The sequence below is a fragment of the Coenobita brevimanus genome, chromosome 57 (genome assembly GCF_032717465.1).
Source record: "Coenobita brevimanus isolate Jiangsu-jjx chromosome 57, ASM3271746v2, whole genome shotgun sequence".
Lineage (NCBI taxonomy): Eukaryota > Metazoa > Arthropoda > Malacostraca > Decapoda > Coenobitidae > Coenobita > Coenobita brevimanus.
Genome location: NC_137010.1, coordinates 33,435,927 through 33,460,867, shown reverse-complemented (window position 1 = coordinate 33,460,867; position 24,941 = coordinate 33,435,927). Strand labels below are relative to the sequence as shown.

At 42.8% G+C, this 24,941-nt stretch overlaps 1 protein-coding gene across 2 annotated transcripts in view; it reads left to right on the top strand.

Moving 5' to 3' along the window:
* The window catches only part of LOC145402140 (serine hydroxymethyltransferase-like), a 155,219-nt gene that overhangs the window by 76,008 nt on the left and 54,270 nt on the right, over positions 1–24,941 (top strand). For both annotated transcript variants that reach the window (XM_080274257.1, XM_080274259.1), the window contains exon 8: positions 189–363. In XM_080274257.1, the coding sequence (XP_080130383.1) occupies positions 189–363 (175 nt within the window). The remainder of the gene's footprint in view (positions 1–188; positions 364–24,941) is intronic.

The window sequence follows — 24,941 nt, the reverse complement described above, 5'->3', positions numbered from 1 at the left end:
AGTGAGTCCTCGTGTCAGCTTATTCTATAATGATACCACTGTACTGTAAATTGGGGAAAACAGGCAAATCAGCTTTATAGGTAGCAGTAAAACTTAATAGGGAATTATAGATCTTATGGGGAAAAAATAGAAAAAGGCGGCTTAAAATGCATACTTAATTGTTGTAATTTCTCTCCTTTTACTGATAGGTTGTGAAGAATGCACAGGCTCTGGCGAGTGGACTGCAAGCAGCCGGGTACAAGGTTGTAACAGGCGGGACAGACAACCACCTGGTGTGGCTGGACATGAGACCCAGTCAGCTGTCAGGGGGCAAGGCTGAGCACATCCTGGAGGCAGTGGCCATCGCAGTCAACAAGAACACCGGTATGCACTATCACAAGCCCTCCATGAACCTTGTTTGAGTAACATTTAATCTAAAACAGAGAGGGAGGTGGGGGGGGGGACATTTCTTTGGTAACAAGTAAGGTTTGGGTTAAATAATGCATGCAATTGAGAAGTATTAGGTTGTTGGAGTTGAGGCTGGGATCAGTGACAATTTTGTGGATGACTGTACAGCTATAAGTGAAAGTTCAAAGACAGTCCCTGGCAGCATTGTGTCTGCCCTCCCATATTTCACATGCCTCTCTGGACATGCAATTGTATATTTTCTGTTCATACTCATTTTTTGTGTTCCATATTATTATCACATAAAAAGTTTTCGCATTACAGTACATCTTCCATCACCACAGCTGGCTAGAAAGTATTAGCAGATTTTTAGTTATTAGTTCACATGGGAACAAAAGTTTATCTAAAATTTCAACTTCTCTACTTCTTGTTTTCTTCAGATGATGACTAATAATCCCATGCCAAGAGAGACCTGGTATGTTTCTCCACCCATAGATGATTCATGCATCAGGGAGAAAAGTGAGACATGCCACAAGTGTGAAATAGACTCAGTAGAATATGGTAGATAGGGAAACTTCTGTCCCTGATTATAGAGGATCAGAAAAAAGGAGGGGAAAAATATAAGAAAAATGGCATACAGGCAGCTCACATTATATCAGTTTTTCCATCCATTTAGTACTAGCTGTATACACTGGGTACCCAGGTTTATCATTTGCTACTTTCTGGTCACACCCTTCCCAAACTTCGTAATGCTGAATTTGCAATATATGTACTGTATATGTAAATAGTCACGTTCCATCTGACTTGTGCCATTATCCCCTTGTATTGACTTTTTAGCCTCTGCGTCAGTCAGATTCAATCGTGAGCAGTTTAGTGTATAGTGCAGTATAATTTAAGCAAGGTAGAGACTGTGAAACTCTTAGGTAACACAAAAAGATGTTTTTACAAAAAATTACAAAAAGTATAGCTGCCATTCTCCTGACTCGTCAATGTGCCAGTCTCGCTGCCAACCGTGACTCACTTCTTTACTTGTTGCATAATTATCCCTCATTCAACATCTGGTGAATGATACCTTAGCGCAGAACCCCGAGAATCTTGTCCCTTGTCATCAGGATCAGAGTCGGAACGATAAATCCCCTCGCTGATGCGCTTTACTGGTAGGTGATTACAGTAAAGCAGGATATGGGGATGTAGCAAGAGGTTGAGGCATAGCTTACCGACATCATACCTAACAAGCTATATACCATTTGCTTAGTGCTTGGTGTCTGGAATTCATACTTCTCCTGTTTGATTTTTCATTTGCAGCAGTGCTGTTGATAAATTTGATGCAAGTTTAATTCCGACCGAAATAAAATAACATTCAGTGACTGCTTATTTGCATTTGTTTGTTGCTGCCAAGCTGTCCGTCAGTTACTATCTTAAAGATGACCGTGGGGCATGATATAATAAGTATAGTCACTGAGCAAGTGAACTTCACGTGCCATGAGTTGTTGGCTGGGGAAATTTACAGAATGTGAAAGTTTGTGGTAGGTGGGGGTGCTCACCATGCACTCACTCAGTGTAGTGCTGCTCTCAGGTGTCTGCCTTTTCCCCTCCTCGCTCCATTCCTTCCTTCCTCTTCTGTCTTTCTTTACTTCATTCTTTCCACGGCCTTCTGCCTATGGGTGACTACATTTCCTCTTTTGTCTTTGTCTTTCATTCTTTCCACATCCTTCTGCCTATGGGTGACTCAACAGTGAGTGACAAGCCAAATGGTTTCCTGTACACCAGGAAACCATTTACTACGCTGGGTGGTGACCATATAACCAAATTTTGGCGCCTGGTGGTTTAGTGAGTAATTACGGCACTCCAGTCGGATTGAGTCGGTGAAGGTTTTTATCCAAGGGGTGGTTGGGGTTATTGCTCGTGTAATGCCACTTAGGGATGAGTGAGGCTGGTCACTCTCATCTTAAATGTCAGGACCAACTTGCCTAGCCCCTGGTTCCTACGCTTCTTATGGGGCAACGTAGGATTGGATTATGGATGGATGGAAGAAAAGTTCACTGCAGTAATATCAGCTACAATTATATATATATATATATATATATATATATATATATATATCCATCCATCATCCAATCCTACATTGCCCCATGAGGAGCGTAGGAGCCCGGGGCTAGGCAGTTGGTCCTGACATTTACGATGAGAGTGACCAGCCTCACTCATCCCTGAGTGGCATTACATGAGCAATAAACCCCAACCATCCCTTGGATATAAGCCTTCACTGGCTCAATCCAACTGGAGAGCAATAATTACCCACTAAACCACAAGGCGCCAAAATTTGGTTATTTGGTTACCACCCAACGTAGTAAATGGTTTCCTGGTGTACAGGAAATCATTTGGCTTGCCACTCAGTGTAGAGCCACCCACAGGCAGAAGGAAGAGGAAAGAATGAAGGATTATATATATATATATATATATATATATATATATATAGATATAGATATATATATATATATATATATATATATATATATATATATATAGATATATATAGATATATATATATATATAGATAGATAGATAGATATATATATATAGATAGATAGATAGATATATAGATAGATAGATAGATAGATATATAGATAGATAGATAGATAGATATATAGATAGATAGATATATAGATAGATAGATATATATATAGATAGATAGATAGATATATATAGATATATAGATATATAGATAGATAGACAGATATAGATAGATATATAGATAGATATAGATAGATGGATATATATATATATATCTATCTATATATATATAGAGAGAGAGAGAGATATCTATATATATCTATATATATCTATATATATATCTATATATATATATATATATATATATATATATATATATATAGATAGATATATATATATATATTTTTATATATATATATATATTTTATAAATATATATATATATATATATATATATATATATATATATATATATATATATGTTTCGTTTTGTTTCGTTTTTAAAGGCTCCAACATGCTTGCATGTGTCGGCCTTGGTCACCTAATGGCGGCTCTCCACGCTGCACGATCCATTGCAGCCTCCCTGTTCAGTCCCTTAACCCTAAGGTCACACTTAATGACCTCGTCCCATGTCTTTCTCGGTCTACCCCTCACAACCCCACCCCCAATATTAACACTTCTCACCTTCCTCACCCAATTATCATCCCCCATCCTCTCCACATGTCCAAACCACCTCAATCTACCTCTCCTCATTACAACACCAATACACTCCAGTCCCATCCTACCTCTCAACTCTTCCATTGTAAACCCAGCCCCTCCAGGCCTTGGACGCAGGGACGCACTGCACATCCACCTAATCATTGTCATTTCTGTACGTCTGAGCCGGCGAATGTCTTCCTCCTTCACTGCCCAGGTCTCACTGCCATACAGCATTACACTCCTAACACATGCTGCATACAAAGACCCCCTTAGCACGTAGGGAGAGTCCTCTCAATGTCAGGAGAGGCAAGAGCTCCCTGAACTTCTTCCAACCACTTCTCACCCTAGCCACAGAGCTAGCTCCAGCCCCACCTCCAGCACACAACATGTCTCCCAAATAACAAAACTCCTCCACACACTCAAGAGATTCACCAGCAAGTTCAATCCTTTCACGTCTGACGATCTGCACCTGCTCACCCCGGCACGCCGTACACATAAAATCAGCATTATCTCGCAGTCTACCTCTGATACCACTACATCTCTTATGCACCCATTTATCACACACACTGCACAAGATGGAATTACTTCCCACGCCCTTGTGGCAAACTGCACATGGCCACTCTCCCTCGTCTTTGACAGTACCGCCACCAACCCTAGATATCATCACTTTTGTTTTATCTGCATTTACCCTTAAACCCTTTTGCCCCATACCATCTCTCCACTTCCTAAACCTTTCCTCTGCCTCCCTTTCATTCTCTGCAATCAACACCAAATCATCAGCATACAACAACTCCCATGGGAGTCCGTTTCTAAAGTCACGTGAAAGGGCTTCAAGTACCATGATAAACAACATGGGACTCAAGACTGACCCCTGATGTACACCAACATTCACGGAAAACTCATCACTCAAATCTCCATTCACTCTCGCCTGGGTGTGAGCACCCACATACATGGCCATAACCACCCTAACCAGCCACTCCTCCAAGCCAAGCTTTCTCATTGCCCACTTCACCACCTCTCTAGGGACTCTGTCAAAGGCCTTCTCCAAATCAACAAAAACAAAATAAAGATCCCTTCTCCTACCAATATATTTTTCCTGAAGCTGTCGAACAATGAATATGGCATCAGTGGTCCCCCCACCTGGCTTAAACCCAAACTGCATCTCATCAATATTCACTCTCTCTCTAATCATACCTTCTAAAACTCTCTCCATTACCTTCATTATCTGATCTAAAAGCTTTATACCTCTATAATTTCCTCTTTCCAGGGCATCACCCTTCCCTTTATACACATTTACGATTATACTCTTCAGCCAATCATCTGGGATAACACACTCATAAATAATCCTGTTTATCAGGTCAGTGACTAAACTCACCCCTATATCTCCTGAGGCCTTCAACATTTCGGCAGTCAACCCAGACACACCTGCTGCCTTCCCCACCCTCATCCTGCCTATTGCCTCACTCACAGTAGCAGTATCAATCAAAGGCCAAGGGCCAGACACTGGATCTGCTGGCTCCAAACCTTCCCTGTCCCAGTCAAACTCCTCATTCAACAACCGGTTATGATGCTCTCTCCATGCATCTTTAATATCCTCACTGTTCACCACTACCCTTCCTTCATCATTCTTCACACACTGCTCACCTATGATATCCCGATTATCCCTCTTCACCTGACCTGCCACCCTAAATATATTTTTCCTTTCCCCATGATTTAGGTTATCAAGTAATTGTCTCTGTGACTCAGACTTTGCCCTGTATACCTCTCTCCTAGCCCTACGCTTGGCAGCCAAATATTCCTCTTTGCTACCACCCTTCTTCCATTCCCGGAAAAGCCTTCTTTTCTCCTTAATTGCAGCTTCTACACCCTCATCCCACCACCAAGTTACTTTATGTCTTGGTGGTATAATATATATAATATATATATATATATATATATATATATATATATATATATATATATATATATATATATATATATATATATATATATATATATATATATATATATATATATATATATATATATATATATATATATATATATATATATATATATATATATATATATATATATATATATATATATATATATATATATATGTTTATATATATATATATATATATATATATATATATATATATATATATATATATATATAAAATAATATAAGGGAAGTAACAAGTGGAGTCCCTCAAGGGTCAGTGTTGGCACCAGTAATGTTCCTGATTTACGTAAATGATATGGTAGATGGAGTGAACAGTTATGCAAGTCTGTTTGCTGATGATGTAAAGATCTTGAGGAAGGTAGAGGTTGAGGAGGATTGTAAAATACTGCAGGAGGATTTGGATAGGATACACAATTGGAGCCGGACGTGGGAAATGAAATTTAATGTAAAGAAATGTAAAATATTGGAAATGGGTAAAAGTACCAGGAGGCCATCACTGAATTATTGGTTGGGTAATGAATTAATCACAAAAGGGAGAGAAGAGAAAGATTTGGGAGTGCTGGTCCAAGATAGTTTGTCACCAGAAAAGCACATTAACAAGATAGTTGGAGAGACTTATAAACTCTTGACTAACATAAGAGTTGCATTTCATTATATGGATGAGGAAATGATGAAAAAATTGATAGTGGCCATGATCCGCCCCAGGTTAGATTATGCAGCGGTAGTGTGGTGCCCACACAAAAAGAAAGATATAAACAAGATTGAGAGAATACAAAGAACAGCAACCAAGATGGTCCCCAGTCTGACAGACCTGTCATACAGAGAGAGGCTGGAAAAATTGAATTTGCCTTCCTTAGAGGAAAGGAGAAAGAGGGGAGACATGATTGCAGTGTTCTGGACCATGGTGAGAGTAGATAAAATTGACAAAGAAGATTTGTTTGTATGGGATAAGAGAGCAACAAGAGGACACAGAATGAAATTGAAAAAGTCAAGCTGCTTGAAGGATATCAAGAAATATAGCATTCCTTACAGAAGTATAGACTTATGGAATAGCCTGGACAAAGAGATCGTCCAGTCAAAAAACTTAAACGAGTTTGAAGCTAAACTCGACTTATTGAGAAACAGTGACGGAAACCCACGAGCATAGTACATTCCGTGTATATCACAATTAGGTATATTAGGTAAATACTTAAATATTTGGAACGACTTAGACAAAGAGGTGGTGCATGAGAAAAACATTCATGTGTGTAAAGGTAGACCTGATAAATGTGGATATGGAGACAGGACAACACGAGCATTGCTCAATTCCTGTATACTACAAATAGGTAAATACACACACACCACACACCACACACCACACACACACACACACACACTGAAAAACACAGACATAAACACACCCAAACACAGGCACAGACACGGATGCATGCAAATACCCAACTCATGAGGCCTGGGATGGCCATTGTTAAGGTTTTTGTTTTATTGTCAACGTTACAATGCATAGATTTTTTGCTGCAGCATGTTCATAGTCATATTATATACTTTTTACATATCCTAGTGTTTTATATTTGTGTATTAGTAATGTGACTATGAATGTAAAGTATGAGGTTAGCTTGAGATGTAACTGCCAGTTAAGAATGACGAGTGGGGGACTGGGAGAGGTAGGGGTATGGCGGAGGGTTGGGAGCTGGGGTAGAGGCGGGTGGAGCTAGTTTCGTTCCCCCCTCCCGTCTTCCCTGGGTACATGGGGGTATGAAGGGGGCACCCCGAGCAGAAATTAGTGAACGTGAGTGTACGCTACAATACACACAAAAAGATAGCAAGAGAATTTGTACAGGACTGAACACAAACCAGCAAACATTACCAAAAATTATTTAAAGAAATATTTAGCATATGTTACAGGCCAAAATAATTTTGAAAACTTAGCTGCGAACACTACTTTATCCTGTACTGTACAGAACTAATCAAGAAATATAGGGGGACGACCAGTATCCGGAATATTTTCGACTCCATGCCAGATCGAATTTGCGTTCCGGTTATACGGATGTGCTGATGCATCGGATGCCGGTTAATCGAGCTTTTACTGTACATACGTATATATATATATATATATATATATATATATTTATATATATACAGGTATATGCTGAAAGGATGTGAAGTGGAAGAGTGGGAGGGTGTGAAATGTGTAAGATCGGGCATGAATGGGCAAGGAAGATGCAAGGGAGGAGTTGCATTGTAGATGAATGAGATGTGGCAGAGTGGAATGAGAGATTACAAATGTGTCAGTTCGAGATGTATGTACAGTATGTTACAGGTTTGAGGAGATGAAACTGGGAGTAATTGTAGCATATGCACTGTGTGATGACAGGAGTGAGGCTGGATGAAGCAGTGGGAGAATTGCCCAGGAGCTATATATATACATATATATATAATATATATATTTATATATATATATATATATATATATATATATATATATATATATATATATATATATATATATATATATATTTATATATATATAGGTATATGCTGAAAGGATGTGAAGTGGAGGAGTGGGAGGGTGTGAAATGTGTAAGATCGGGCATGAATGGGCAAGGAAGATGCAAGGGAGGAGTTGCATTATAGATGAATGAGATGTGGCAGAGTGGAATGAGAGATTACAAATGTGTCAGTTCGAGATGTATGTACAGTATGTTACTTTCAGGTTTGAGAAGATGAAAGTGGGAGTAATTGTAGCATATGCACTGTGTGATGACAGGAGTGAGGCTGGATGAAGCAGTGGGAGAATTGCCCAGGAGCTATAAAGTGATTGTAATGGACGATATGAATGGAAGAGTAGGCACTGGTCCTGAGGATGACATAATGGGTTGTAATGGAGTACCAGGAGAAAATGATAGTGGGAAGCAACAAGGTTATATCAGGAAAGGAGGTTGTGCATTTGTAACTCGTATTTCAGACACAAAGATCTATCTATCTATCTATTGCCAGACGCCACAATGCCACAAGGGGTGGCCATTTGACTTTGAGTTATTTGTTTTATGGGGAGGGGCACTAACCCTCCACCAACCCACTTGTTGACACGTATGGAGCATGCATGGTTTGGTTATGTGGTTACCACCCAGCGTTGTAAATGGTTTCTTGGCTTATAGGAAACCATTTGGCTTGTCACTCAATGTAAAGCCACTTGTAAAGGAAAGAAAAGCAATAAGTAGTGACAGGAAAGATGAGAGAAATAGGAAGAGAGGAGGGCAGGCACAGAAAAAAAATGATAAAGGCTAAGGAAGAAGTAGGCAGCACTGCATCAAGTGAGTGGATGATGGTCACCACAAAGATGCTCATAAATATACACGGTATAGAAGGAAATAGAAGGAATGGGGATCGTGTTGAAAGGAGCCTGACTGATTACGTGCTCATAGAGAGATTGATGGTGGGAATGGTTGCTGATACAAGGACTGTGAGACGATGATGTGGAGGTCAGTCAGATCATATGATTGTGGTTTTCAAGATCAAGCTGAGAGGAGTGAGGTAGACTAGAAAGGAGAGGAGCAGCCAGGGAGAAAGACTGAAAGTTGAAAAACTGAGGATCAGAGAAGTGGTAGATGAATGCAGGACCAAAGTAGGGGAGGAGTTAGAATCAGTGAATTGGAATGAAATGGATCTGGACAGCCTGTAGAATGGATATAGGGATTGCTTAGTTAGGAATGCTGAATTGGTGTGTGGTGTGACAAGAGCAACAACAAGGAAGAAAGGTATGGCATGGTGAGATGAAGAGGTTAAGAGAGCAGTGGAGGAAAAGTGGAAGTGGCTAAAGTGGTTACAGAACAGGGGTTCAATTGAAATAACTGAAAATTTTGAGAGCAAGAAGCACATTAGGAGATGAGTGAAGAGGAAAAAGGAGGAAGTAAATTATGATCTAGGAAGAAAAGTGAATGGAAACTACTCTGAAAATATGAAGTTATTCTGGAAAGAGGTGCAGATATGTAGAAGCAACAGCAGAAAGAATTGTGAAAGTGTGAAGGATGTTAGTGGTAGATTATTAACCCATGGGAATGAATTAAGGACCAGATGGAAAGAATATTTTGAAAGCCTGATGAATGGGAATAGAGAGAGCAGAGCCACTGTAAACATGATTGGTTTTGGGGGTGTGCAGAAAAAGAATGCAGTGCCAGGAAATGTTACTCTCGCACAGGTGAAGATGCTGAAAAATGGGAAAGCAGCTGAGGGGTACCGGTATGCAAAGATTAGTAAATGCAGTGGAAAGAGCGGAATGAAATGCTTGTTGGAGATACGTAAGAAGACATGGATGAGTGAAACTGTGCCAGCAGAGTGGAATAGGCTGTGATTGTACCCATGTACAAAAACAAAGGTGAGCGACGTGAGTGCAAGAATTATTGTGGTGTAAGTTTGAGTGTTGTAGGGAAGGTATATGGAAGAATTATTATAGAGAAAATAAGAGAGATATCAGAAGTCCTAGTGAGTGATGAACAGGGTGGCTATAGGAGTGGCAGAGGATGTGTGGATCAAATATTTGCAGTGAGACAGATAGTGGAGAAGGTTTGTGAGAAAAACTATAAGATGTTTATGGTATTAACGGATCTGGAAAAAGCATATGATGACGTAGACAGAGAAGGATTGTGGAAGGTTCTGCATATGTATGGTGTAGATGGTAAGCTGCTATGTGCCCTCAAGAGTTTTTATGATGGTAGTGTAGCATGTGTAAGGGTAAATGGGCATCCAAGTGAATGGTTCACGATCAGTGTGGGCGTTTGACAAGGTTGTGTGATGTCCCCATGGTTGTTCAATATATATGTGGATGGGGTGATGAGAGAAGAAAAAACACGAGTAATGGAGAGATTGATAGCATTGGTAATGAATGGTGATGGATAGAATATCTCAAATTTGTTGTATGCTGATGATGCAGTACTACTTGCAAATACTGGACAAGAGCTTGGTAGACTAGCAAAGAGTTTTGCTGAGGTCTGTGAGCGTCGTTCCTTAAAAGTATATATAGAAAAGAGTAAAGTGATGGTAATCGTGAGAGAAGGTGACTCCCAGTGTGATGTTACAGTGAATGAAGAGAGACGAATTGGTGAGAGAGTTGAAATACCTGGGTACAGTGATAGAAACGAGAGGAAAATGTGCAAAAGAAGTGGAAAGTAGAATGACATGGAAGGAAGGTAGCTGGTGCTATGAAGGCTGTAATAAGAAACAGAGGCTTGAGTGTTGCAGCTGCATGAGGCTTGTGCCAACTTTAACATATGGATGTGAGACAATGATGTGACATGAAAATGAAAAGTCAGGCGTGAGATGGGGCTGCTCAGGAATGTATGTGGAGTACAGAGAGTGGATAGGATATGAAATAATGTGATCCATGAAAGATGCAAAATGAGGAAGTCTGTGGACACCAGAATCGAATAGTATACTGAGATGGTATGGTCGTTTGGAGAAAATGGATAACAATAGAGTGGTGAAAAGTGTATATGTGAGTAAATTTGAAGGAGAGAAGAGGTGAGGTAGGCCAAGGAGAAAGTGGAGAGATATGGTTGATGAGTGTTTGAGGAAGAAAGGTATGGAATTCGGTGAGGCTAGGGGACTGACAAGAGATAGAGCTGGCTGGATGAATGTTGTGAGAAGAAGTGCATGATCAGGGATTTGGCAGCCCTTTTTAACGTGACAGTGTTTGGATTGACTCTGTCGGATACAATTGTATGGAGCTACATTATGTGGCACCTCTTTTTACCATGACAGTGTTTGGATTGACTATCAGGTATGTTTATGTGAAGCTTCATTATGTGGTGAAAGTTTTTGGTGTATCAGATAAAGCCAGGATTCCAGGGGCTTGAATGATGAGTGAATGGAAGCGTGGCCCATTGGAGTGGGCAAACTTGGGCTGTCTGGATGTTGCTACTCCTCATCTTGCCCTAGGGTGGGAAAGGAGGTCCAGAGGATGATGATATGATGGTGGTATATCCATCCATCATCTAATCCTACGTTGTCCTGTGAGGAGCTCAGGAGCCCGGGGCTAGGCAAGTTGGTCCTGACATTTAAGATGAGAGTGACAAACCTCACTCATCCCTGAAAGGAATTATGTGAGCAGTAAACCCCAACCACCTCTTGAATGTAAGCCATCACCTGCTCAATCCGATTGGAGCTCCGTAATTACCCACTAAACCACCAGACTCCAAAATTTGGTTATATGGTTACCACCCAGTGTAGCAAATTGTTTCCTGGTGTACAGGAAGCCATTTGGCTTGTCACTTAGTGTAGTCACCCACAGATGGAAGGAAGAGGAAAAAAAGACAGAAGAGGGAGTGTAAAGTCACCCATAGGGAGAAGGAAGAGGAATGAATGAAGGAAAAAAAGACAGAAGAGGATGGAAGGAAAGAAGGATGGAGGAGAGGAAAAGGCAGACACCCGAGAGCAGCCACACTACATCGAGAGAGTGGATGGTGAGTGCCCCCACCTACCGCAGTCGCCCCCACCTACAACGAGTGATGATATATACTGTAATATATATATATATATATATATCCATCCATCCAGTCCTATGTTGTCCCATGAGGAGCATAGGAGCCTGGGGCTAGGCAAGTTGATCCTGACTTTTAAGATGAGAGTGACTAGCCTTACTCATCCCTGAGTAGCATTACATGAACAATAAACCCCAAACACCCCTTGGATATAAACTTTCACTGTTTCAATCTGATTGTAGTGCCTTAACCCCTACACCGTGGGCATGTTTACCGATGTTTTGCGTGTGCCGCGGGGTTATTCGGGCTCCGACAGACTCTCAAAAAATATTTTGCCAAAAATCAGTTATTAGTCCTAGAATATTAAAATTACATATGCTTATGGCACATACCTTCAGCTTTCTCCTGGAATGATTGTTGAGCCTTCGTCAGTTACCGTAGGACTTGTGGAGACCTCTGAAGTTGGGTAACGAAGTCTCCACTTTACACTTCGCGACAACCCGTAATATGATTACCACAGCCAGATATTAACACTATAAACACTACTCTATGATTTTCAAGTAGTTTGGGATCCATACTCCAAAAAAAAAAACACTGTGAAAGCAATGAAAATTGTGAGCACGTCTGACCGTCGCACTTGCGCTAGTTCGCTCTTGGTACTCTGTCATTTATTATTCATAAAACCCCTCACACTTTATATTTCTATTACTATATAACACTTATATATATCTACAGTCTTTATCCATAAGTTTCCTTCAGTAGTATTAGTTTATTGTCACTGTAGGGATTCAATTTCTTTCAGTAAAATACGTAGCATTCACTTTCTCATCCTGTATACTAGCATTGAGAGTGAATGTCACTTTCATCTTCACTGTCATAACTCAAAGTATTCAGACATGCTAGAGTGAAACTTTCACTTTCATTACTCCTAGGGTATATACTCGTATTCTTATAATACTACTCATTTACATTTCTATTTACGTTCTCTATTTTATTTACGTTATTTACATATCTATTTTATTTACACTGTGTTATGCACTGTCACTTGAAGTAACTTATAAAACTATTTTCCAGTGTTCACGTATATTTACATTCATTACTTTCACTTGCTGTTTACACATTATTTACAATTCCACTTGCACTGTTTTACTCAATAAAAAGATCGTAGTCACTCTTTTATCAATTGTCAGCCCTTTACCTCTTGCCACACGAGGTTTAGTAGGGGGTAAAGGTCACAGGGCCCTTTGTATGGGGATGAAAAAGTCCCTGAAGTCAGCAAGAGGAAACAGATGTACCTCCACTTCGGAAGATGAGAGTAAACTGATAAGGGAGGGCCGGGTGGAGGCCTACTTAGGGGATATTCAGTACTACCAACGTTAGCTCTTGAAACAGCTATGTATAGCACTGAAATGATTGTGGCAGGAAAGTCTCTTGGGACAATACATTATAAATTAGGTAGTTCCAGGTGAATGTAAATATCACTTAGGCTTCTCCCTCTCCCCTTCCTCCTTATATGTATCTTATTTATTACGAAAATAGATTATACTTCATATTTCAAGGGGAAAAAAACAGCGAAAATTAAGCGAAGCGAGTGCCACGTGAGGTGTTGTCAGGTGATAATTAGCCAATTCCAGGTGTATGTCACTCTCACGTACCTTATTTCTTTCTTGTATATATATTTTTGTATAAGATTAGGACATAGGGCTTATTTCAGTGGATGAAATCAGTGAAAAATTCTAGGGAAGATTTTACTTAGCGTAGCATGGCCGGGAGCAGGCGAGAGGATAGGGTAATGGAGGTGTAGGGAGGGGAGTCAAGAACGGAGAGAAATGTAGCTAAATTGTCAACAATGGATGGGAGCTACAGATGAGATTAGGGAGTGCTTGACTAGTGTTGGACATTGGCAGTACTGATAGATGATACAAGCCCCCACTCTGGAAGCCTGGGTAAATTCAAAATAACACAGGCTCGCAAAGCGCCCTAGCAAAGCGACGCCCGCGGTGATCCCCTGTGCTCCCAAGCGTCACAAAAGTGACGCCCCGCGGTTAAGGGGTTAATTACCCATTAAATCACCAGGCATAATTTGGTTATATGGTTACCAGCCAGTATAGTAAATGGTTTCCTGGTGTACAGGAAACCATTTGTCTTGTCACTCAGTGTAAAGTCACCCATAGGCTGAAGGAATAGGAAAGAATGAAGGAAGGAAAGACAGAAGAGGGAGTGTAAAGTCACCTGTAGGCAGAAGGACGAGGAAAGAATGAGGGAAAGACAAAAGAGGAAGGAAGGAAAGAAGGAAGGAGGAGAGGAAAGGGCAGACATGCGTGAGCAGCACTACATCAGGTGAGTGGATGGTGAGTGCTTCCACCTACCAAAAATATATCTATCTATCTGTCTGTCTATCTATCTGTCTGTCTATCTATCTATCTATCTATCTATATACTGTGTATATATATATACAGTAACCTCTCAAATAACACGAGGGTTAGGTTCCTGGAGAGGTCACGTTAATTAAAAACGTTTTTTTTAAACGTAATTTTCCCATAAGAAACAGTGGTAATATTGGGGTTTACGTTCCTGGACTCTGGGAAAGTCTACCCATTTCGGGAGTTATGGTACTCCAGACTTAAAGCAACAATATTAATTTGAAAGAAAATCCACTTAAAAAAACAAAAACAGCATATTTAGGGAGAAGTGGGTTAGAGCGCTCCGCTCTGACCGAAGGGTCGGAGGATCGAATCCACCCAAGGGTCATTGGTAGACATCAGGAAGGGCATGCGGTCATAAATTGCTACACGTTCCAGTCCAAAAGTCCTCAACCCAGGGGCAACGCCTTAGCCTTTCGGGGATACCAGGCGTAAAACCAATTTTTTTTTTTTTTTTTTTTTTTTAATAACATTTAAGCCCTAGTTGGGCCAAAGCATTAACTTCTCCCCAAATACTGTACATACTGTTTTTGGTTTTTACGTGGATTTTCGTTCAATTCTACTTCATTCACGGCATTGTGAAAGTTCCTCAACGTTATTAGCCCCTAAAACGCGGCTGTGTACGGCCGACCCCCCCCGCTGTGGCGGGGTTGTAGCGGGGTCTGAGTACCTGTGGGAAAATATTTGCCAAAAATCAGAGATTAACCCTAGAGCATTAAAATTTTTATGGCATATAGTACTTACATTCAGCTTTCTCCTGAGACAAATGTTGAGCCTTCGTGGACTACCAAAGGACTTGTGAAGAGTTGCAAATTTGGGTAACAAAGTCTTCACTTTCACACCTCCAGAAACCCGGTTTTCTTTCTACCACAGCCTCAATCTGTCACAGTACACTTTATACAACAACGTACAGGTTGTTTGGAATCCGTATTTGTGCTAATAAGCACTGAAAATAAGGCTAAAATGAACGGAGCGCACGGTCGACATGCAGCGCGGTGGCGATCTTCCCGTCACTATTGTCACATTTGCCTTTTCACGGCAAACACGTATACTAATATTATTTTCCATCATAGGACTTCGCAAACGTTCGCTTGTCACTATTACGGCCTAATAACACTGTCACTGCCAGTATTGTGGATCGGGACTGAGGAAGACCACCGTGGCGCGGAAGTTTATTCAGCCTTACGGCAGGCAATTTTGATTCTCACTTTATTCTCGCTCCGGCCGGCCACTCGCACTTCATTTCTATCGCTCACTTTCACTGTAGCTCGTCTTTGCCTTATTCATCAGTGTCATCGCTCACTTTCACTGTAGCTCTCCGTCTTTTTGCCTTATTCATCAGTGTCACTGTCCATTGTTATAAAATAATCTTTTCATTGTTATAAAATAATCTTTTCTACACAACAAACTGTCACTGTCAGAACATAGAATAGGAACATATGCTTCTCATCTCATCTTTACACTGGAGTGACTGTCACCGCAGGACTGTCACTTATATACTTATATTATTACTATGTACAATTATTTACACCAAAAAACACTGTCACTGTCAGTGCTTTTACAAGTACATACACTAATTTACACTCATCAGGCTGTGTCACTGTCAGTACATAAAGAAAGAAACTAAACACTATAGTAGGACTCAGGCACGTTTTGCGGCTGTGGTGTGGCTCCGCACCTGTGTACAGTGTTGCCACGTTGCATCGCCATGGCTGTGGTGTGGCCCGCACCTGTGTACAGTGTTGCCACGTTTTCTATACCGTTATCTCTCTCTCTCTCTCCTGGCGGGAAATGTATACCCTGTTAAGTACTTTCTCCTGGCGGGAAATGTGAGCCACCCTGAGTACTTTTGATTCTTTTATAAGTTATTTATAATTGTGCTTTCATCTGTTAATTTGGTTTTGTTATATTTAGTAGTAGATGGAGTGTCAAAGCATTACTGTCTGCTGAGAGGTTGTCATGCTATTTTTATTTCATACACCTTGTGGGTGGGGTAGGTGTGGGTGGGAGCAGGTGGATGTGGGTGTGTGGGGGTGGTGGTCCAGGGGGGGAGGGGAAGTGAAGGGGGATTAGTGGGGTGTGGGGGTGTAGGTGTGGGTGGGAGTGTGGATGTGGGTTTGTTGGGGTGGTGGTCCAGGGGAGGGGCTGTGAAGGGGATTTCCGAGACTGAGATACCCAGGAGGGATTAAGAAGGGAGGGAAGGGGAGGGGGAACGGGGCTTCACCTCACCACATGGCGGGGGAAATGGAGCCACCCTGAGTACCTTTGATTCTTTTGTATAAGTTATTTATAATTGTGCTTTCATTTGTGAATTTGGTTTTTGTTATATTTAGTGATGCCCATAATGCATTCAATGCATGCCCCTCTCTCCTGCATGCCTTCTCCTGCTCTCTCTCTCCCTCTCTCCCTCTCTCTCTCTCTCTCTCTCTCTGTACTGTAGGGAAGCTATCTGTCAGTGCTGCCACTCACAAGAATTACATGAATTATTTCTTTTACTTTGGATATTGGCATATTTCTTCTTTTTTTTCAGGCTCATTATCTTATATCCATAACTGTGATATTATTACCCAATCCTAAAACTACGCTTAAAAAACCATTAAAAGTGACTACAATATCTTTAGCAACACTGTACAATATGTATGCCATGTTTTCTGTGTTACTTGTATAAATACATTTATGCATAATAAGATTACTGTTGATTCATCCATCAAAATACACAAGTGTAAGTTTTATTCATCTGAATTTATCGAATTTTGTGATGCCTTGTACATAAATAGCCTAGCCTGCTTACATCGCAATGCGTGTGGGGAAACGTACCCACCATTGTCCACAGGTGCGGGTCACACCTAAGCCGCAAGCGGGCGGGAATCAGACTATAGTATCACTGTCACTCTCAGTATTATTTCAAAGAATCTTACCCTTATTTTCAAAATCTTGTCAGGCTGTGGTAGTCAAAGAAACACGGGTAAGCACAGAGGGGAACTTTGCACTCTTTGCACTGCAAGGAGGTGCGCCTAAAGGTTCTGTCCTGCCTGGTAGTGTGGCTGCACACATGACACCTCCTCAGTGCTTTTCCCCTCTTGGCAGTGGCAGGCAGTGGCTCCAGGCGGTGTCGCTGAAGGTAGGCCTGACACTGTAGGGGCGGTCTGGAGGTGTCTGAGGGTATGCGCTTGGGACCTGTTGAAAGTACTCTGGCCATAACGCTGAAGCAGCTGGTAGACACAAGTCTTTTAGAAAATCTTCGGAGAGAGTAGTTTGCTGGCTTCCTTGTTCTTGATTTTATAGCAGGATGAAGGCGTGCTCAACATGCACATATCAATCAAGTGCAAGAACACCTTCCTGTACCAACGACGATTTTTCCTCAGGCAGTCAATCTCTCCGATCATCATATCAGACTTGTCCACCAGCCGCATATTGACGTTGTAGTCACGATGACAGCATCAGGCTTCATCACAGGCTCGCCAGTCCTTCTGTCGACCTTCCCTGTTGCCAGCATTTCCCCCCCTTGTGTACTGTGGTGAGCATATTCACGACTCTCTTATCATGCCACCTGATCGCAAGCATCTTGTCAGATTTCTCTTCAGGTGCACGCCTTCCCCGCTTTGCACTTTTCAGCCTCGGGGGAAGGCAGGGTAGTGTGCCCTATTGCTTCTGGACAGTGCCACAGGATCCGACGCCGTGTTCAGAAAGGTACTTGGCGAGTTTAGGAGCTGTATAGTAATTGTCTGTATACAGGACATGATTCTCGCCAAAGTACTTTTCCAAAAGCACCTCTTAACCACAGAACCAGAGAATCCAAGGGGGTCAGTCTTGTCCAATCGACATTGCTGGCGGTGTAAAATGACGAAGTCTAAAGATGAACCCCGTCTTGCAGTCGCACAGCACGAAAACTTGATTCCAAAGCGGTGCCGTTTGCTTGGAATGTACTGCACAAAACCGAAGACGGCCCCTGAACAAAACCAAGGACTCGGTCAATCACCACTTTCTTGAAAGGGCGCAGGAAACCTTGTAAACTTATCCTTGATCAAGTTCAGGATTCCCCTCACTTCTTTCCATAATGGGTCAGTTTGGGAAGGCTCATCATTGTTCGCAAGTGAAGGTAAGTCATGAGCTGCCTAAAAACGATCGCGGCTCATGTATTTATTGAAAATTGGTGTTGGGCAAAGATTGTCTTGAACTCCAGTATTCCTCCAGCTTGTCAGGTTTCCACCATTGTGGGGCATCAATAACATCAAACCCAATAAATACAAAAAGTTCCCTGATCGTTAGAGGCACTCCATGCTGCCATCCGGGCGACGTGGATGGTGTGGCCGCCTCACCTTTCTCCATCGTGAACTGCAGCAGATTGCCCCCTCGTACCTGTTTGTCTTGGTACAAATCTGCTCCATTACCTCGTTGTCAAGGAAGGCCAACAGGTAGTCCAAGCATTCACCATCCCTCGTCGACAGGGAAGTCAGCCTGAACTCCACATCCACTGTCACTCAAAGGGCAGATCCTCCGGCACAAAAAAAATTCTGATCCCTCTGACCACACGAAGGCATCAAGAGTGGGCCCTGCCTAGGCTGGGAGGTGCTGGGGGCGGCGGGGGTGAGGCAGGTCGTGTGGGGAGTTGGTGAGTGGCAGACGGTGAGACAGTATGTGAGTGCAGAGGCTATCCTAGGGTCGTGGTTATGTAGTGTAGTGGTGGTGGGTGGTGGGTGGGGACATTATCTGAGGGTTCAAGGTCACTCATGCAGCGTGACTGCCGAGTTGCCTAGTGCGAGTTTCCTTACGAGCTAGCCTTACACTAGGGGACAAAGTTCTAGCTCTACCAACACGAACACTCTGGCCTACGAAAACCTCTAGTACATAAAGTAGAACGTCTACTTCCCTTTTCGAGGTGGTGAAGGCGACTCAGATGACTCAGGAGACAGGGCAGCAGAAGAGGAGGACGAGAGAATGGGGCTGGGAGTACGTGGCGGGCTGGCGGTGGCGTGATCGTGGCGTAGTAGGGACAATGGCAGTGAGCTTGGGTCAGCCACTCCTTTTCTCTTTGCCCCCTTCCCATATTCAAGGCCCCTTTCTCACAGGAGCCTTTCCCTGCTGAGGTGCTAGGCACTGACACACTCACTTCTGGCACAGAAACAGTCACTTCTGGCCCAGACTCTGCACTTGATTGCGTGTCAGACTCTGCCAGGCTTGACCACACACCGACGTCACTCCCATAGTCCATCGAGGCTTTCAATAGTTCACTGGCTATTGCAGAGTCACTCAGGCCCTTAGTAGTTCCTGGTAAGGTTTTGAAGGGGGTTGAGGTCACAAAACCCTTTTTCGGAGGGCTGGAAGGCACAGACTCGGAAGAGCTTGAATTGGACATGGTGTCACCGTGGAAGATTCGCGTGGACTGACGCTAATCAGGGGCAAACCGCGCGAAAAAATCACCGTGTGACAACTGGGGAAACAAGCGTTTCCCAATAGCAGATAGTGCTTGCGAGATGACGGCGCAGATTGACATGTATGAGCCAGTCTGCTGCAAGGTTGCCATATCGCACGACGAGGGAGGGGCCGCGCATCGGTGCGTGGGTGGGTAAAAAAAATGATACTTGGCAACAACCGAGGTCAGTAGTACAAAGGTCAAGTGTGCTAAACATAGCTCACGGGTGGCGGTACTGATAGACAATACCAGCTGGAGCCTGCTTGCCCGTGGTTATTCAAAATTAACTCAAATCGCAAACGCGACGATCCGCCGTTCTGTCCTTTGGGCCGACCATCGCAAATGCGACGATCCGCGTTTTAGGGGTTAATGCATTAGCAGGTCATAAAAACACTACAGTAAAAGCAACATTTTCATAACAGTAAGTAGGTCACAGAGAATAACAACACACAGCCTCACTTCGTCTATGCATCACTCGTCGTCTGCTGCAGTCCCTCCTTACCCCGCTCCCGTCGTCTGCTGCAGTCCCTCCTTACCCCGCTCCCCCGCCGCTCCCCACCCGCCGCTCCCCACCCTAAATTTGTTGTCCCTCCTCTTCCTCTTCCTCTTCCTCGGACTCCCGCACTACGTGTGATGAAGATAACTCCCTTAAGTTTTCTGTCTTCTTCATAAAGAACTGCTCTGTCTTGGTGTGAGTGGTTTTCTTCTTTCTGTTTTGCAGCATCAGGTTGTGACAATTAAGATCTGCCATCATTTTCCTTGCCAAATTTTGTTCGAAAATGAGCCAAATTGCTCAGAATGGGGCTAAACTACATTTTTGAATATTATAGTTCGAATAAAACCAGTTTAAGCAACGAGCAAATAAAAAATTGTATTTATGCATAAACTGCCACACACGGTTTATCAGCTAAGGACTGTCCAAGGCGCGCACGGCTAATTTGAAACCATCATGTACATGTAAAGTCGCGTAATTATGGAAACCAGAAATTTCCTACATGCAATAGTAGCCTTTAACATATCTCCATGTTTGCTCAGTTAAAGTCAGTAAAATACGTATCATTCCCTAAATATTAAACTCGTGTTAGCATTGAGACGTGTTTTTAAACTGCGTTAGTTGAGAGGCTGCTGTATATATATATATATATATATATATATATATATATATATAGTATATATATATATATATATGTTGTGTATATATATATATATATATATATATATATATATATATATATATATACAGTATAGTATATATATACAGTAATTACTCCAATGATCCGGATTTAATAGGAGCCATATAGGTAGGTCCGGCATATTGGCTTTGTCTGGATATTGGGCCCCAGCTTATGGACTTGTACTTATGGACCCTAACTCAGAGAAACACCTATACAACTCTCTCTGACATGCATAGCACCTATTTAAGACCCAAATCACACCAATAAGGCACATAAATGACTGAAATAAATGCAAAAGAAACATAAAATGAGGGTTTAGAAGTATGTTCATACATTAATAAACATTCTGGGACTTATGGACCCTAACCTAGCTCTTAACTCAGAAAACACATTCCTACTGCACATGCATAGCTACTAACACCTTATTCACACCAATAAAGGACATTAAAGAGTGAAATGAGGTAAGTATAGCATGGAAAAGTACAGTGTGAAACATTCTGGCTACTTACAGCAAGTCCCTGGCCACCTCGATGACATCAAACCGCTCCTCTCGGACTCTGACAGTAAGAACGATTTCCTGAAGCACTTGCAGTACACTGTTCCTGAAGTATTGCACTGAACTTAGTCAATAACACACAGAAGTCCGTTCTCTTCACAGTGTGCACTTTTGTCTAAATAATGCTCCACTGTAACTTACTAAGTGTTGCACTTTAACTTTTCCCATTCTTTTCATTTTCCAAAGCCAGAACAAACAAGTCTATTTACGTTAAATTTTTTTTCTATAGAGTCTTTTCTCTCACAACTTTAAATCCTTAACACAACACACTGTTTTTTTCGCTGCACAACACTGTAAATTCCCGTGTGGTCTAGTGGAGAAGTTCTTGCTGTTTATTCACTGTCAGAGTCTGAGAGTATCACTGGCAGGTGACCTAGGGGTGCATCGCTGGGTCATGGTGATGGCGTACCCACTGCAGACGACTATGAAGACAGCCGCAAACTCACGTCGAGCGGTGACTCCACCGTGGCTGATGTGCTGGGCTGTGGCTCGGAGCATGAGGGCCTGTCTTGGGGAGGCAACGGAGTGGAGCCAGGTAGGGCTGGGCACAGCGGGGGTCACGGGCCTGAAAAACCTCTCAGTGGTTGATTGACTCCAATGACCGACGCATTCTGACGATTGATGATGCGCGCTGCCTGGAAAGCACGCACTTCCTCCACGATGTCTCCAAGGGGCCCCATCTCCCTGTCGCAGTCCTGTAGTTCCAGGTAGTCAAGGACGAACTCTAGGTGTTCCCCGGAGTGCGCTCAGCTTGGGGATGGCTGGAGTAGTGTCCTGCTGAGAGGAGTCGCGCATCATCAAGGCTGCTCTTCAGCTGCCGGAATCTTCAAGTTCGGTACTGACACCTGCAACCGAAGACGCGATCTCGATATCAGACAAGGTCTGATACCCAGGATCACCCGCGTCGTCATTCAGCCACTCACGAACATTGTCCACATCTACATTGTCGCCGTGCGTATGTAGCCGTGCATGGAAGCCATCCACGTCAGACCCTAGAAAATCGTACTCCACATCCATTCCGAGAAGCAGACGAGACCAACCATTTTCCAGAGTTTTCACAGGGACTTCCTTCCATGCACTAGCCCAGTTGTACAGCGCAGACTTGATGTTGTAGCGGCGAAGGTTTTCCAAAGTCCGCTTGCCTCGTGTGTCCCGTCCCTCCCTGCTCTCGTCCTCGTCCTCGAGAACAACCATCACCTCGTCCAGGAACTTCCGACGGTATAGGTGCTTTGTTGCCACGATCACTCCTTGGTTCATTGGTTGGATGAGAGCAGTCGTATTAGGTGGCAGAAACATGCACCTAATACGGCCATTTTCAGCAACCAAGTCCTTGTTGCACGGGTGGCAGGTGCATTGTCGAGTAGAAGGAGGGCCTTTACCTGGTCGCGCGGGATTCCCAGTGTCTTCGTCTGGTAATGGATGACCTCCTTGACGAAGTGACGGTGAAACCAGTCTTTGAAGATCACAGCTGTGAGCCATGCCTTCAAAGAATGGTACCAGACGACAGGAAGGACATCCATCACCCCACGAAGGCACTGAGGCTGCTTTGCACGGCCAACAACAACGGACTTAAGCCGGTGCATGCCGTTAGCACTGGCACAACACAAAGCAGATATCCGTTCCTTGGAAAGCATGCGGCCAGGTACACGCTTCTTCGTCTCCTCGGCTAGAGCGTTTACAGCGCTGCTTAGCGATAGAACAGGCCAGTTTCGCTGCCGCTGTAGACTTGACCGAGAGTGAGGCCCTCCCTGTCGATCAAGCCTTTCACCTTGTGCCGAAACTCGTCAACTCCATCCTCGTTAGCGTCCAAAGCGTCGCCATGTGCTTTACGGTTGGTAAGGCCATGCCGCAACTTGAACGTGAAGAGCCAACCCCCGGATGCCTTGAAGTCTAGGGCGTCGTGAAGCCTGGCGAACTTCTCAGCAGCAGCCTTCAGCTCTGTTCCACGTACCATCACACCAGCAGCACGTTGTTGTCGATACCAATTCAACGTGGATTGGTCGATTTCTGCAAACTTGGGGGTAAACATAACCTTCCTTTCCACGTTGCGTTTGCTTCTTGACAAGAAGTCAGCCGTGTACTGCATGAGTTTGTCTCGTGACCTCTTGATATCGAACATAGTAGACCGGGCCAGGTTAAACTCGCGGAGAATGCGGGAAGAAGACCACCCCGCATCTACTTTCTCCAATATCTCCCTCTTCTTCTCCAGAGTCAACACCACTCTCTTCCTTTTCTCAGGTGGCGGGGCCATCATCACACACACTAAGAGGAGGCCCGAGAGCAGCAGGAAGCCCAGCAGCAGGTAGGGCACCACCACAAAAGCGATCACGTGGGCAGCAATTACGATGAACGTGCACTCGCGGTGAGAGACAGGCCGAAAGTGGGGAAGATGCAGCGGTGCTCTATCGGACGTCGGAGGAATGACGCGCCAAAACAATGCTCTCCCGCGGCGCGCGCGGTAAGTTCAAATTACGGATGGGGAATTTCCCCCCCCCCCTCTTTTTTTTTGGGGGGAGGGGGGGGGAATGTTGGATCCCAGGACGATTATGTCCGGGTAGTGGGGATGTTCGGTTATTGGGCGTCCCGGACATTAGGAGGATTACTGTATATATGTATATATATATATATATATATATATATATTTGTATATATATATATGTATGTATGGATATATATATATATATATATATATATATATATATATATATGTATGTATGGGATATATATATATATATATATATATATATATATATATATATACACACTATATATATATATATATATATATATATATACAGTATATATATATATATTGTATATATATATATATATATATATATATATATATATATACATACTGTATATATATATATATGTGAAATCCAGGGGAATGTTTTCCTTTGTGTGTGAGTCCAGGCTGCCCTCACGGCATTTTCTTCGATCACATTCCACAAACTTACAGAAATCTTACCTTGCTGAGGGGGTTAAGTGTTGTGTAATTAAAACTGAGCATGAAGGGGTAGACAAGCCTCATTTTTGCCCAGCTCATGCTGCCCTTATTTTTACTTGCATTTTCTTGTTTGGTTTCGTTCTTGTTTAATTTTGGGTGCCACTTTAGGCTTCAGAATTAACCAGTTCTGACCAGTCTTGGACATAATGATCAACCTATGACCTAGTAGTGTCTGCAAGGTTTTGGTTGCTAGGCAGGTTGCTCATTGCCTAGCAACAGCCCAAAAAAATGCTTTTTTGTACTTTTCACATTTTGAGTTGAAGACACATTACTTATAGGTGTAGAAAGCTCTGACTTCATTCATTCATTCATTGCCAGACGCCATGTATCCCAGACAGGGTGGCCAAGGG